The sequence below is a fragment of the Aythya fuligula genome, chromosome 18, assembly GCF_009819795.1.
Source record: "Aythya fuligula isolate bAytFul2 chromosome 18, bAytFul2.pri, whole genome shotgun sequence".
Classification (NCBI taxonomy): domain Eukaryota; kingdom Metazoa; phylum Chordata; class Aves; order Anseriformes; family Anatidae; genus Aythya; species Aythya fuligula.
Genome location: NC_045576.1, coordinates 4,493,427 through 4,506,819, shown reverse-complemented (window position 1 = coordinate 4,506,819; position 13,393 = coordinate 4,493,427). Strand labels below are relative to the sequence as shown.

General features: G+C 48.6%; 1 protein-coding gene across 1 annotated transcript in view; it reads left to right on the top strand.

Annotated features, from left to right (window-relative positions):
• The window catches only part of UBE2O (ubiquitin conjugating enzyme E2 O), a gene marked incomplete at its 5' end in the record, with an annotated part of 58,995 nt that overhangs the window by 26,569 nt on the left and 19,033 nt on the right, over nucleotides 1-13,393 (top strand). Inside the window, 7 exons of the mRNA XM_032199851.1 lie at nucleotides 1,461-1,520; nucleotides 6,977-7,087; nucleotides 8,032-8,129; nucleotides 9,639-9,702; nucleotides 11,433-11,576; nucleotides 12,220-12,329; nucleotides 13,131-13,281. Coding sequence (XP_032055742.1) covers nucleotides 1,461-1,520; nucleotides 6,977-7,087; nucleotides 8,032-8,129; nucleotides 9,639-9,702; nucleotides 11,433-11,576; nucleotides 12,220-12,329; nucleotides 13,131-13,281 — 738 coding nt within the window. The remainder of the gene's footprint in view (nucleotides 1-1,460; nucleotides 1,521-6,976; nucleotides 7,088-8,031; nucleotides 8,130-9,638; nucleotides 9,703-11,432; nucleotides 11,577-12,219; nucleotides 12,330-13,130; nucleotides 13,282-13,393) is intronic.

Sequence of the window (13,393 nt, the reverse complement as noted above, 5' to 3'; positions counted from 1 at the left end):
GTCTATCTATACCCTGGTGGGATGTGGGAGGCGATGAAAACACTTCCCCGATCTGGAAATGGGCTGTGGGAGGCTTCAGGTTTCCCACCCCGGTGGAGCCCTGACTCCAGCAGTCGGTCTAAAAGCCTCGCTGGCTGCCTCCCTTCCTCCCCGACCGAAACACGCGCTCAGGAAGGCAATAAATACGCAGGTGCCTTGGTTCGATTCCGGATCCTGTCCTCGGATTATAGATTTACGTCTGATTTAGTAATGCGGGCTGCGAGCCAGGGCGTGGGCTGAAATGCTGACGAAGCACGGTGGATTTTGGGCTGGGGATCAAGGAGAAGTGGTGCGTGCAGCGAGGTGAAGTCAAAGGAAGATGTGAAAGGCTCTGTCCCTGACACTCATCAGCTCCCGTGGTGCTTCCCAAAACGCCCCGGATGTAATTAGTGTGGTTGCATCACGCTGAGCTCTGCAAATGTGCTCGTGAGCAGTGCCCCTCAGCCTCGTGGCCTCCCCGTCGGCGTGGTTAGGATCTCAGCCCTTGTACAGCATTTTTGTGGTGCCGTAGGTGGGAATTGCATTTTGTAGTGCCCAGCCTCTTAATAACGCTCAATGAAAGAGCCCAGGAGTGGTGTTGAGATCCCTGAAGCAGCTCGATGAAGGATTTCTGCTGGACGGACGTGGCTTGGTGAACTGGCCCGAAATGCCCGCAGATCCATCGGGCGATGCCTCCCGTACCAGTAACGGGTCCTGGTGCCACAGCTCTGTGGGGACTGATGTAGGATAGGTGGTGCTGGCCTGGCTGCCTCTCCTGGTGCCAGCACTAGCTCCTCACACCAAGTGCTCTGTCAGGAAGTGGCGTGTGAGAGGTGCTGTGAGTTCATCCGTGCTGTTTCTGATGTTTTGTGTTACCTGCACGGACCTGCAGGCTGATGAGTGCAGTAAGAGAGATTTTTTTGTAGGCAAGTGCTTGCTGCAATGGATTTGACAGCAGAGCCCATTCCTGCTGGCTAGGTCTCGCCATACAGCACCTTCCTTAAAACTCTCCAGGCCAAATGGGATTTCCACGGGTATTTAGGGAGCATCTTGGGTGAAAAACACGCAGAAAAAGGCACAGAAGCGTGGTGTGGTGCACATTGTCGTGTGTCTCCTGTCTCCTCTACTGCAGAGATGGGGTGTGGGTGGGAGGTGCTGTGTGATGAGGAAGGAGGCACTGGGGCAGGATGTCTGTGCCCCTTTTTGTATCCTCAGTCAGGGACAGATCACCTGGCTGCTGCGTTTCAGGTCTGCCAACGGGATTTTGCAAGTGCTCCAAGGGGTTTAGGTGCATGGAAGTGCCTCAGCATCCTCTGCTGAAAGCCTCTCCAGCCCAGAGGGATGGGATGCCATTTGTGTTTGTCATTTGTCATGTCATTTCTGACCTAGTGTCACCCGGGCTCACTAAATCCAATTTTTCTTTTTTTTTTTTTCCCCCTCAGCTGAAGCTTGAAGATCGCTCTGTCGTCCCTCGAGATGTGGTCAGACACATGAGCTCCAGCGTAAGTGCTTTTTCCCTTGTCCCTTTTTGATCGTAACGCTGCTGCATGGATTTCTGAGGCTTGCCAAATTGCCTGAATGGAGCTGAGCGGTGAAGCTTTGAGTGTGCTCTATTTTTAGCCTGTTTAATAGACCTAGCAGCATCCTTTGAAAATGAAATGCTGATAAGGCTGCCTCGCTGCTGCTGCATATCTGCAAAGGTCTCCTGAGCAGGCACGCCTGGGAATGTCAGGTAATGAGACAAGCAGCTCGTCTAAACCTGGCACACTTTAAGTTTTAAATCAAGCCAGTGTGAGCTGTGGGGAGCGTGCTCTCCCTGACCCAATGGGGAAGCAGGAGCAGAGGCAGGTCGCTCAATCCCTGTGTGCCTTTTGGTGTGCTGTGGTAGAAAGACAGGAGGAAATATTTTCCAGGAGACCTCTTAATCTGCAGCGAGCACCATCTTGTCTGAGTACTCCCAGAAGAAATGCAGCAAATCCCACCTCTGCTGGAGCAAGACACGCTGAAGTATCTGCTAGGGTGGCAGAAAGCAGGCTGGCTCTTAATCAGCAGCCTGTGATTGTTACCTTTACTACTCCTGGATGCTATTTTAAGTCCTAGTCATTTTGTTCTAGTTTTACAGCGTTTGTGCTCGTCAGAGACGCGTGGATTTGTTTTTTGTAGGGAACACTGGGAACACTGCTCCGTATCGATTATCAAACGAGATGTGATCTCTTCGGGAGCTTAGCTGGGCTGGCAGTTCCTTGCTGCTGCTAACACCTAACCTGTAACCTCGAGCCATATGGCCTGCCATGTGTGTGCTCGCATCTTCTCTTGACTTGCTTCCAGCAGCGTTAGCTACCGAGGCTGCGATGAAGCCGGCAGCTGGCCGCAGACTGCTGCAGTCACACCACATGGCGAGCAGCCTGGTGCAGGGATGGAGGAGTCCCTTCTCTGACCTGGCTGGGTGCTGCAAATAAAGCCCTTTTGTTTGTCAGTTAAAGGGAGAAAACCAGTAAGCCTATCCCTTTTGCATGGAATGTTCTGAGGAGAAGAAAAGAGTGAAAAAAAACGTGAAGGGTAATTAGGAAAATGCTGAGACAAAGCATTTCCTTAAGAAATTGAATTCTTGTTTGAAATGGAAATTTGACTTCAAGATACCTTACTAAAACTGCAGCTTTATGAAAACGTTTTACTCCAAAACAAAGAACTGCTAGTAAATAGAAATATCAGCGGTTCACACTGCTGTCCCTGGCCCAGCTGGGCACTGTGGTCACCCTTCTTGCTCAAAGAAGGATGTTTCGAGGCCTGCCTCTCAATTCTCTGTTCTCCAATGCTTGGTACTGTCCTGAAAGCTTAAAATGACTTTGAGTTTTCTTCTTGGCAAAATGTGGATGTGCTTCTTTTGTTTGTGATTTCCATAGTCATCTAAGCAGAAATTGGCTTCTCTAGCTTGCTGCACGTGTATCGGTAGCTGCACTGGTGTGTCCCAGCAGGTGCACGCTCCTTTCTTGTCTGTTTGCATGCTTAAAAACGGCATTTACCTGACTGTTTGTACTAGTGGCTGGTAACTTCATGTTTTATTGATGGAATGGTGAGTGCATAACTCAGTTTTTCTCCCCTCTATTCAAAAACACAGCAAATCCAAAGATGACTTACATTTCACCTTACCCCCGAGTGTATTTTAAATATCAGTGGTAAATGAAAAAATAAACCTCTTTTATCCCAAAGAAAACCTTTACTTCTCAGATATATCACAAAAATCACCGAAGTCTTTAAAATAGAGAATTTGCAAGTGTCAGCCTGCCAGATTCAGGATGTGGGATGGCTGCCCTGCACCAGTTGGCCTGGCAAACGCACAATGTGGAACTTATTCTGTATTCACCACACTCTCCTCGGGCTTGTTCTTAACCTTGAGCGGGAAGGACTTGAAATCCTCCGTTCCTCAAGAGAAGGGAGCTGACTCAAATTCATGCGCTTCTCGTCTAGCGTTGAGTGTGAGGAAAGAATGCCTCAGGGTCTGAAGCGTAAAATGAGATCATTTCCCCTGAATGCGGTTGGGCCCCCACAGGTCTAATCCAGATGGATGAGGAACGGTGGCAGACTTCATTTTTCCAGGTGATACGCTGGCTTGGGGAAAAGATTTAGAAGTGGGTCTGTAATCTGTCAGACACCTGGGTTTTGTTGCTTCAAAAGCTGCTGGGCGCTGCTGTCCTCCCTGAAGGAAGGGAAAAGAGGGTGGCGTAATTAGAAGAGAGCATTGAAGGAATGAGTGGAAGGACTGGAGGCACAAAATGGGGGATTTTGAGGCTTGTGCTTGCTGAGCTGCCGTTCTCCCTGATGGGGTTACGAAATGAGTCGCTTTGCTGTCCATACACTGCTTAAATACTGAGTATCTCCACCGTGGTGTATGCTGTTACAGGTACCAGAAGCAGGAAGAAAGTCTGGGGAGCGAGCTTAATTTTGGGTGCAAATAGGGCTGGAATCTCATCTCTGCTTAGCAAGCCTGCAGTCCCCGCAAAGATCAGTCACCTCCCCTTGCCAGTGCTGCTGCTGGGATTGAGGGGGATTTTTTTAATACCAAAACTGAAACGTGGGCTTGTTTCAGATGCTCCTTTATCTAATAGGCAGGACGGGACGGTTGTGTCGGGGCAGGGCGGTGGGGAGCCGAGCTCTGGGCTGGGAGACGAGCCGAGCTGGCGACGTCTCGCCTGGGGACCGCAGTGCTGAGCGCTGCTGTAACCTCCCGGAGTGATTCAGCAGAACCGCCCCGCTGCAGGGCGGCCCCTGGCGCAGGCTGATGCTTCATGTGACAGCAAAGTAAATAAACTGATAGCAGCAAAGGTTCGGTGGCAGGTGAGGGAGGCAAGCTGTGATTCAACAGTCCTGTAGCTTCTAAAGCTGCTCGCAGCGCTGATCCCGGCTTTCTTAGCAGTCACGTACAGTGCTCTGTTCCTGCTCAAGCATGTTAGCCACTGGAAGGGGAAGCGAGCTGAACAGCCCCTGCCCGTGACTAGGTAGCATCCTGCAGTAAATGGGAGCTGTGAGTGCGAGGCACTGGGGTACTGGCATGGTACTGGTTTTGTTGGTTTGGAGCTGATGGCAGGAGGGCTTTTGCCATGGGAAACCTGGTGGTTTGTAAGTTGATATAGACAGGGTGAGGGACTCAAATCCCAGAGCAGCAGCTTCCTTTGTGCTCGGCCTGAAGGGAATTTGCACCCAGCGTGGGCTGGGGGTAGGTGAGGGGCACAGGGCCTCCATAATCCATCCTGAGCTGGAAGCACAGGGACATTGCAGCATGGAGGGAGAAACTGTGCTGCCTGCTCCTTAGCACCAAGTCCTGTAACCTCTCCACAGACACAGCCCCCTCGGAAAGCCCATGGGGGCTCTGGCAGAGCAGACTGTTCCCTGCTGGCCTTGCCCAGGCGTTCCCTCAGCACCGTGAGGTCCCTGGGGCCGGCCGCAGGCACAGGCAGGCCTGCAGGGTGCTGCGGGGCACCTTTGGGTGCTCTCCAGGGAACGGCAGGGTTTCAGCCCGGAGCTGAGATGATCTACAGAAAGCACAGGTGCTGGATTGTACCAGAGGTTCTCAGAGCTGCTGATGAAGGGAAAAAAAAAAAAAAAATCCTGAAATGCTCAGCGTAGGACAAGGGGGGTGTTTTTTGAGGATTTTTGTTGCTGTTCTCTGGCTACAAAGCAATCTAAAACATAAATGAACCAAACCCTCAACTGCAAAGGACAGGCTGAGGATGGATTTGAGCCTATTTAAATAGCCTAACATGGAGGAAAGGGTGGGTAAGTGGTTGTGCTTTGGCTTTTAGAAGCCGTGAGCTTGAGCAGAGCAGGTGCTGTTTGTGAGCAGGCCTCGCTCCTCCTGCGGCTGGAGCCGTGCTGGCAGCAGCTGTGGTGAATCAGGCCCAGCTCTGGCAAAGCCTGCTCGGGGCTCTCCGAAGGTGAGAGGTAACAGCAGGGCTCTGCTGGGCTCCTCCTGGCTCTGCTGGGCCCTTCTGGCTCAGCCGGGCTCCTCCTGGCAGGCCGCAAGCTGCGTTAGCCTTAGCCACATCCATCAGCACGGCTCCGTCTGGGACAGGCTTCCTTTGCTTCCCAGCCTTTGTAGAAAGAAACTGCAGAGATCTGGGGGGGATGAACCCCTGCCTTGAGCCCAGCTCTCCTGGCACAGCTCCACTCGGGCAGCATGCGAGGACGCTGCTGTCCCTGACACCTCCGCGGGAGCTGTGGGCACAGGGTGAGTGCGGTGCGAGGAGGGTGCTCGCAGCAGGCAGGTGGGAAGGCAGACGGACAAAGGGGCTGAGCAATCTGTCCAGGAATTGCCCTGGACTGCATCTGCAGGGTGTCTTCGCTCCAACTGCCAGGCCCCGCCATGAGATGAGCGCCAGCAAACTCGTGAGCTCCCCAGAGGAGGAGCTCAAAGAGGGCTCTGGGTGAAAGCCTTGAATAAATATTTGATACGGTCAAAAGAACAGCGTGCTTATAAGCGAACCGAGCAAACAAATCCAATTCTCACGGGGCGTAAGCCCTTCAAGTGTTATGCTCGAGTCCTGTTGGAGCAGTGACCTTGATGTTTGAGATAAGGACAGCTTCAGGAGCTGCTGTTGTCGGTTGCCTCAGCCAGCTTTCATGGTGGACTCTGGTCTTTAATAAATCCAAGTATGGATTGTCCCAGCTGTCAGCAGGCCGGGGCAGCTGCCGTATTTGACAGTGTTTGGGTTAGCAGCCCTTCCTTGCAGGCCTCTGCCATATGTGTAAGCAACGTGCACACTGCGTGCTTCCTGCCAAGCAAGCCCCAGAAGGCTCTTGACAGCATGAGGTATTTTTCTTGGGGACAGAAAAAAATAAATACAACTTCTTTAGCGAAGCGATGGAGATAATGACAGCCATCTCGTAATTGGACCAACTGCAAATTATCTGGCTTGAAACCTTGAAATCTGAAAGGTGCCAGTTTTTTTTTTTTTTTGCATGGCAGCAAGTGAAGGCCATTTATAAAGTCCTGCAAAAACAAGCTTTGTATGAGATGTCACAGACTGCTTTAAAGAATTCTTGTGTTGTGGGGTTGATCTACCCTGCCTTTGTTGGTTCAGGGCAGTATCTGCATGATGGTCCTAAGGAATTGCAAAGATCTGCTCGCTTGTGTAGACCAAACAGCCAGGCAGATTTGAAAGCAAATAAATGCTAATCACCTGACACAGTGTTGTCTTATTTGACCAGATACTGGAGTCTCTGGGCTGCTGCATTAGCAGCCATTGCAAATTTTAACTGGGAAGAAAATGCCACAGGTCTTCAACAGTGATGTCAGCCTCGGAGTTGTTTTAAGATGACGTGAAATGCCCCATCAGAGCGAGGCTCTGAGTGCTGAGAGGAGGGCACTCAGACTCTACTCCTGAGACTTGTTTCTGCACCTCCCGTGTGTATGTAGGGCCTTTTCTAGGTTATAACCCCTTTTTCTCTTTTGTGATTTCAGGACAGCCAGTGTGGGACTGTGATTGATGTCAACATAGAGTGTGCTGTGAAGCTGGTAGGAACCAACTGCATCCTCTACCCTGTCAACAGCAAAGACCTGCAACATATCTGGGTGAGAATGCAGCCAAAATAAATGTTGGAGCCGGAGCTCTGTTGTTTAGAGGGGTGCTGCTGTATTCTAAGCAGTGCGTGCAAGGGAAGCAGCCATATTGTGCAAGATGCATCTGCAGCTTGGTTTTATTTTAGGCGTACTGAAAACATCCTCCCTGCAAGAAGATGCAGTAGCTCCTCTTCTCCCCATCTGCTCTGTGTTTCTGATCACATTGCTGAGATCAAATTGACTTGGAGGGCTAGGTTGTGATTAAATTGGGTGAGAGCTTCTGTGCTGAGATTGGTGCCTGATTGGGGCAGCCCCGTTGTACTGGCACAGTGCTTTCGAGCTGCGATGTCATTACTGGTTAAACAGGCTATAAAAATGCTAAGAGGAGTCAAGCTGAAACTGCAATGTACACGGTTCTCTCACTTGAGTGGGTGGGGGGATTTTCAGATGTTAAGTGGTATAGGTTTTTATCATTATGGTTCCTCTGAGGAAAAAAAAAGATTTGGGAGTGAACAGCAGGAGTGTCAGAGCCCCTCTCAAGAAACGTCCTGTGGAAAGGCAGAGGGATACAGGCTTCTGTGCCTGGGATAGAATATTAGGCTCAGTGATTAAAATAAATAACAAATAGTTGTTAAAATTAGCTAATGGCAAGTGCAAGTATGCCCCTCCTTTGCAGAATAGCTTTTGAACAGAATGGGACACTTGACATAACAAGTTTAAGATCTGAGGAAAAATCCCACAGAGTCAGAGCTTTTTAAATGGAGAATCCAGGCTACGTTCTGACTGTCGAGCCAACTCCTCAATGTATCTTAATTCTAGCTTACAGCAAGGTCTGCAGTTGCTGCCCTAATCCCCCTTTGGGATTGCTATCCAGGCCGTGTTGTGTGAGAATTTCCTTGATGGCTCAAAGTACGAGGGCTGATGTTCATAAGCTTTGTTTTCTGTTTTCTTCGTAGCCCTTCATGTATGGTGACTACATAGCCTATGACTGCTGGCTGGGCAAGGTCTATGATTTGAAGAACCAGGTCATCCTCAAGCTTTCCAATGGAGCCAGGTACTTCTTCCTGATGAATACTCTCCCCCTTAAGTTTTGTGATCCTGATCTATTTTAGGAGAACTAGGAGCAGGCCGGGCTTCCCCTTCGCATACTCTTAATTTATCTGCTTGCTATACCTTCAGATGCAGAGTAAATAGCACATCTTCCTCTGCAATCACTGAGGTTCACTGATCACCCTCTGGAAAATGTGTTATCTGAAAGGTGTCATTTTTTTTCAGTGCCAGCAGATCAGTTCTCCAGAACTAAAATATGTTAATACTGCTGCTCTTCTGCCCTGGAAAAATGGCTGGTTCAGACAGATGATGTATTCCAAACCTTTTCTCAGTAGGAGAGCATACCTTCACTGAGATGCAGGGAGGGAAGCTTCTTACCTTTAAACTTCTGCAAAAACATGGAAAATTGCAGGCTAGTGCTTTTTATTAAAGCTGAAAAAGCAGCTCAAGATGGAACTTGAGCTGTTAAGGTCAGCATTGCTTTATCGTCACTGTTATTTGCAACAGCATTAGGAATGTTGTTTTTTAATGAAGATGTAATCGAAAGTCGTAACTCTAGAGGGAGATTTAACCAGGAACATTGGAACAAATATCTCATTACCTTAATTTATGGCTCTGCAAAGCTGGTAAAATGATTTGAATTCGGTTTCTTGTGCACGTCAGACAGTTACTTGTAAACTAAAACCTTCTGAACTCCTTAGGTTCACTGTTACTGAGGCCTGTCTTGTCCAACAAACTTTGTTACTGATGCAAGGGCATCAGTGGGGGGCCAAGGGGCACATGGGTCAGGCAGCTGGGAAACAACCCATCTGTCTTGCAAATTGAATGTTGACAATTTTAAATATATAAATGAGTTTTAAAAAGCTTGCAGTCAGCTCTGAATCTTTCTCAGAGAACAGTGCAATTGCTATAACAGATTACTGGTGGATGCTTCTGTGATTTTTTTATTATTTTTTAGCTTCTGGTTAATCCAGACTGGAAGGCTCTTAAAAACATGTTAAACTGGGAGTGAAAAATAGCTGCACTCCTCTCTCTGTACTGTCTACAGTTACTGATGGAATTAAAAACCTTGCTTGGTTTCTCTTAGCAGCTCATGCGTAGCTGTGTCAAATGAGGTAACTGTTTGCAGAATCTCTTCCTAATGAATCATTTGAAATCCCACCAGAACTTGCTCTGGAAATGAAGCTATTACTGAAGCAAGCATACCCAAATTGCCTTTAGTTTCCAGTGTCAGTGTGAATAACAAACGGGACGTTTGCAGCAGACAAATCTTGTCCAGTGCCCTGCGTATTACTTAATTTATTTTTTTAACTTGCTGAATGGAGCCTTTTAATACCAGGCAATGTTTTTTTATAGCTTGTCCATAGCCAGCTCTGCTCTGGACCATAAAGGCTCAGCAATATGCTGCTGGGCGTATGGACGGAGTTGCTCAGGCAGCAGCTGCTAATTTGGTGCTGTTTACTTTTGAGGTGGATGGCTCTGGAAGTGTGACCATGTCTCTTCTGTTTTCCAGGTGTTCTATGAGTACAGAAGATGGAGCCAAGCTGTATGACGTTTGTCCTCACGTCAGTGACTCGGTGAGCTGCTGGTTCTCCTGAGAGTCCTTCTGATCAGCTTTTTGCGTAGGAGGGAGGGCGAGGGCAAAACTGTAGTTGTTCATTAATGTCAAAAATTAAATGATGCATCACAGCTGAGAAACACTTAACTAGATCTTCTCTGGAAGTAAATGTAACAGGATGTAGCTTAAAGGTAATGGTAATGAGCAGGTTTTGAGGAGGCATTACAATTAGTACATCTCCAGCTGCATTCTTTGCAAACAACTTGCATAACGTGCAGTCAGATGGCTGGTGTCAAGGCAGCTCCCTGTCTGCTCATTATAGCTGTACGTGCTTGAAAAGGCTCCATTTAATACTTTCAAATTAAATGCTTTCTTCTGGAAAAGGTCGTCTCATTTAAAAGGTGTTCTAGATTGTGTAAAACACTGTTGCTGTTGTAGTCTGTCGCATTCCCTGAATGGAGGCCTGCCATCACACTGGCATGTTCCACATCAGGTGATGGGGAAGGTTTTGCTAGCCTGTCAGCTGAAATGTAGGGTTCCCTGTGTGGTGATGGAATCTAGATTACCTCACCTTCAAAGGAACACAAAGCTTGCTTGTACTTCCAAATAGCATCTCCAGAGCCTCACTGCATTCCCAGCAGCTTTACTGGGAATTGACTGAGAGAATGGCATACAATTGTTAAAAACTACCAACACAGTCGGCCCTTATACTTCCCTGCCTTCAAAGCAAAGATCTAAAACTTAATTTCTGTTTGCCTGTTTCTTGAAGAGCAAATGGAAAGTTATTTTAATAGGATGTGCTGCTGTGGTTTCTTGTCCTGTACAGAAAAGGTGTGGTCTGTTGATAGACATTTCTCCAGTATTTTAGTCTCTGCTGCTTTGGGCTGTACAGCATGTTTTGTGCTTGTTAAATCCACGTTATAGCAGCATCCAACTTTTAGGTACCTGATTTTGAGATCTTTTTTTGGAGTCAGGCTGCCTTTAAAGTGCACGTAGTTTTCTAGAGGCTTGCAGTTTCACCTGAGACATGAGTTGTCTCCAGTGTTACTGGATGCTGTGCTCAGAATTGCTGTTGGAAACACGCCTGATTTAGATCTTGTCGCACTGCTCTTATCCTTCCTGACAAATTACAAGACTCCATACATTCTTGCACTCTGTATTCTCTCTACTCCAAACTGCTCTGTCCGCCCCCACATTCTGAATCTTTGCCTCTTCAAATCACTCTGAATATCAGCGGAAAGAGTTCTAGGGAAGTAATTGTTTTGTTTACAGTCCTGTTTTGTTTTCAAAGGGCTGTCACATTAACTAATCCACCTAAGACAGAAGGAATACTCAGAAACTTAATTTGACAAGCAGAGGAGTGAAGGCAGGATCCCTCTGGCTGCCTGAAAGCTGCAGGTGCTTGAACTGGAGCGTGGCAAAGGCAGGGTGCCCCTCCGTAGGATCGGGCACACCTTGGCTGCCTTGTTACCGAGAACGTTTGTGTGAAATCCATCTCTCTTGTTTCTTGCAAGTACCTTTGCTTCTCCCACACTGAGTCATAATCCCGTATGAATGTGTGATAGAGTAGGTTGCTATAGAAACTGCTAGGTTGATTTCGGGAGGAGAATGAACTTTAAGAGATGGGCAACTTGCAAGCGAGACTTTCTCCTCTCTGATTAGTATCCCTGATCACGGATGAGGGAAGAGGAATGCTGGAATCTTAAAACTCAAGCCCTTTATGTTGTTTTTTCCTCTCTTTCCCCACAGGGTCTTTTCTTTGATGATTCATATGGCTTTTATCCCGGGCAAGTCCTCATCGGGCCTTCTAAAGTCTTTTCCAGTGTGCAGTGGCTCTCGGGTGTGAAGCCCGTTCTCAGCACAAAAAGCAAGTTCAGAGTGGTGGTGGAAGAGGTAAGGATTGACGAGCTGACACACGGCCTCTTTCTGCACAGAACGGGTCCCTGGCTGCTGTTTTGGAGCGGAGTCAGCTTGCCATGGTAACCTTCCCCAAGAAAAAGCGCTGGGGCTCTGTTCTGCAGTGACAGATTTCTTGTTGGGGACTGACGGGACTTCTGAGCAGGGTTTGGCTTTTCCTCCCGAGGGTCCCCGCTGGCACCCCGTGAGATGATCCCATGCCAATACACTTAAAGGCCTGTATGGCTGATGGTTAGGGTAGTGGAAGCAACTCTTCTGTTGAAACTTAATATTGCATGCAAAAAGGGAGGAATGTTGCTGACTCCTTGCTGAAAGAGGGAGCAGCTCCAAGTCCATTAGCATGTCTCTGTGACATTGGGCTGCTGATTTGTATGTACTGTAGCTTCCTTCCAAAGTCAGATATCTTTCTCGAAGTTTAAAAACTGTAGGAGCTCTCAGTGTTGCCCTGAGCCACGTTATAGGAGTGCTGCAGTGGCTCTGGACGCACTGAAATGCATGTTAGCCAGCTTAAATAACAAAAGCAGGATTGCTGCTTTGTTGTGCTGAAACTTTCAGATCCTAGACACTGGTGTAAGAAGGCCTCTGAAAAATTAAATGTCTTTGTCTCTTTCCATTGCAGGTGCAGGTGGTAGAACTAAAAGTCACTTGGATCACTAAAAGCTTTTGTCCTGGAGGCACTGACAGTGTGAGCCCTCCCCCCTCTGTGATCAGCCAGGAGAACCTGTCCAGGTGAGGGCAGTTGAAAACCTCTTTTCTGCACAAACTGGGGGTGACAATGCCTGCAGCTGATCAGACACAAAGCTGCTGTTTGCAGTTCTTTTCTGCCTTGTTCTATGCCTGGATTCCAGAGGTTCAAAAAAGGTGAAGGAATAGCTTCCAAGCGAGTTGAGCAGGCCCTAGAGTTATCACTACAAGGGCTGGCATCCCGCTGTTCTCTCCAAGTGCTTCCCAGCCAACAAGCCCATAGAGGAAAGTGGCGTCTAGCACCTGCTCACTTCTTCCCCTGCCCTTCCATTTGTGCCTGAAGCAGGCTTCACCTTTTAAATGTGTGTGCAGCAGGCAATAAAGGGTCCTGCTCTGGCCACGAGCTGTTGCTGGAGGAGCATCTGGTGCCCTCTGCAGGCTGCAGCTGCAAAGATGAGCTGGACAAAATTCAGACGGAAAAGTCAGATGAGTAATAGCACAATGCAGCACGGTGCTGTCCGCAGCTCCTAGGGAGGCTGGAGGAGGGGAGCTCTCTGATGACAGCAAAAAACAATGCCAGCTATAAAGGTCTCTTGGCAGCTGTTGCTGGGATGGGGAACCAGAGGGAGAGGAGCGACTGGTGTCCCACCCAAACCCCTTCTATCCCCACCCGGTCCCTAGTGAGATTCCCCACTCCTCCTTTATAATTGTGTGCCTGGGAAGGATTTGGTGCTGTTTTAGCTTCTGGCACCCCAGAAGAAGCCTCAGTGGCATGAGGGTATGGTCACAGCTGGGTTCTGTTGCTGCTTTTACACTTGGCTCATGGCTCTCCTCCTGTCCTACCAGGGTAAAGCGTCTGGGGTGCTTTGACCATGCCCAAAGGCAGCTCGGGGAGAGATGCCTCTATGTGTTCCCGGACAAAGTGGAGCCTGCAAAAATTACCTGTGAATGCCCAGAGAGGAACTGCGTCCTGGGTGAAGGATCGGTTGCCAAAAAGGTGAGCTGAGGGCTGGAGGGAGGGAGATGTGACTTCTCAAATCATTGCTGATTGCTGCGGCTTTTAAAGCAGAAATCTTCCTGGCAGTCACGTGGTCCGAAATGCCGCTCCT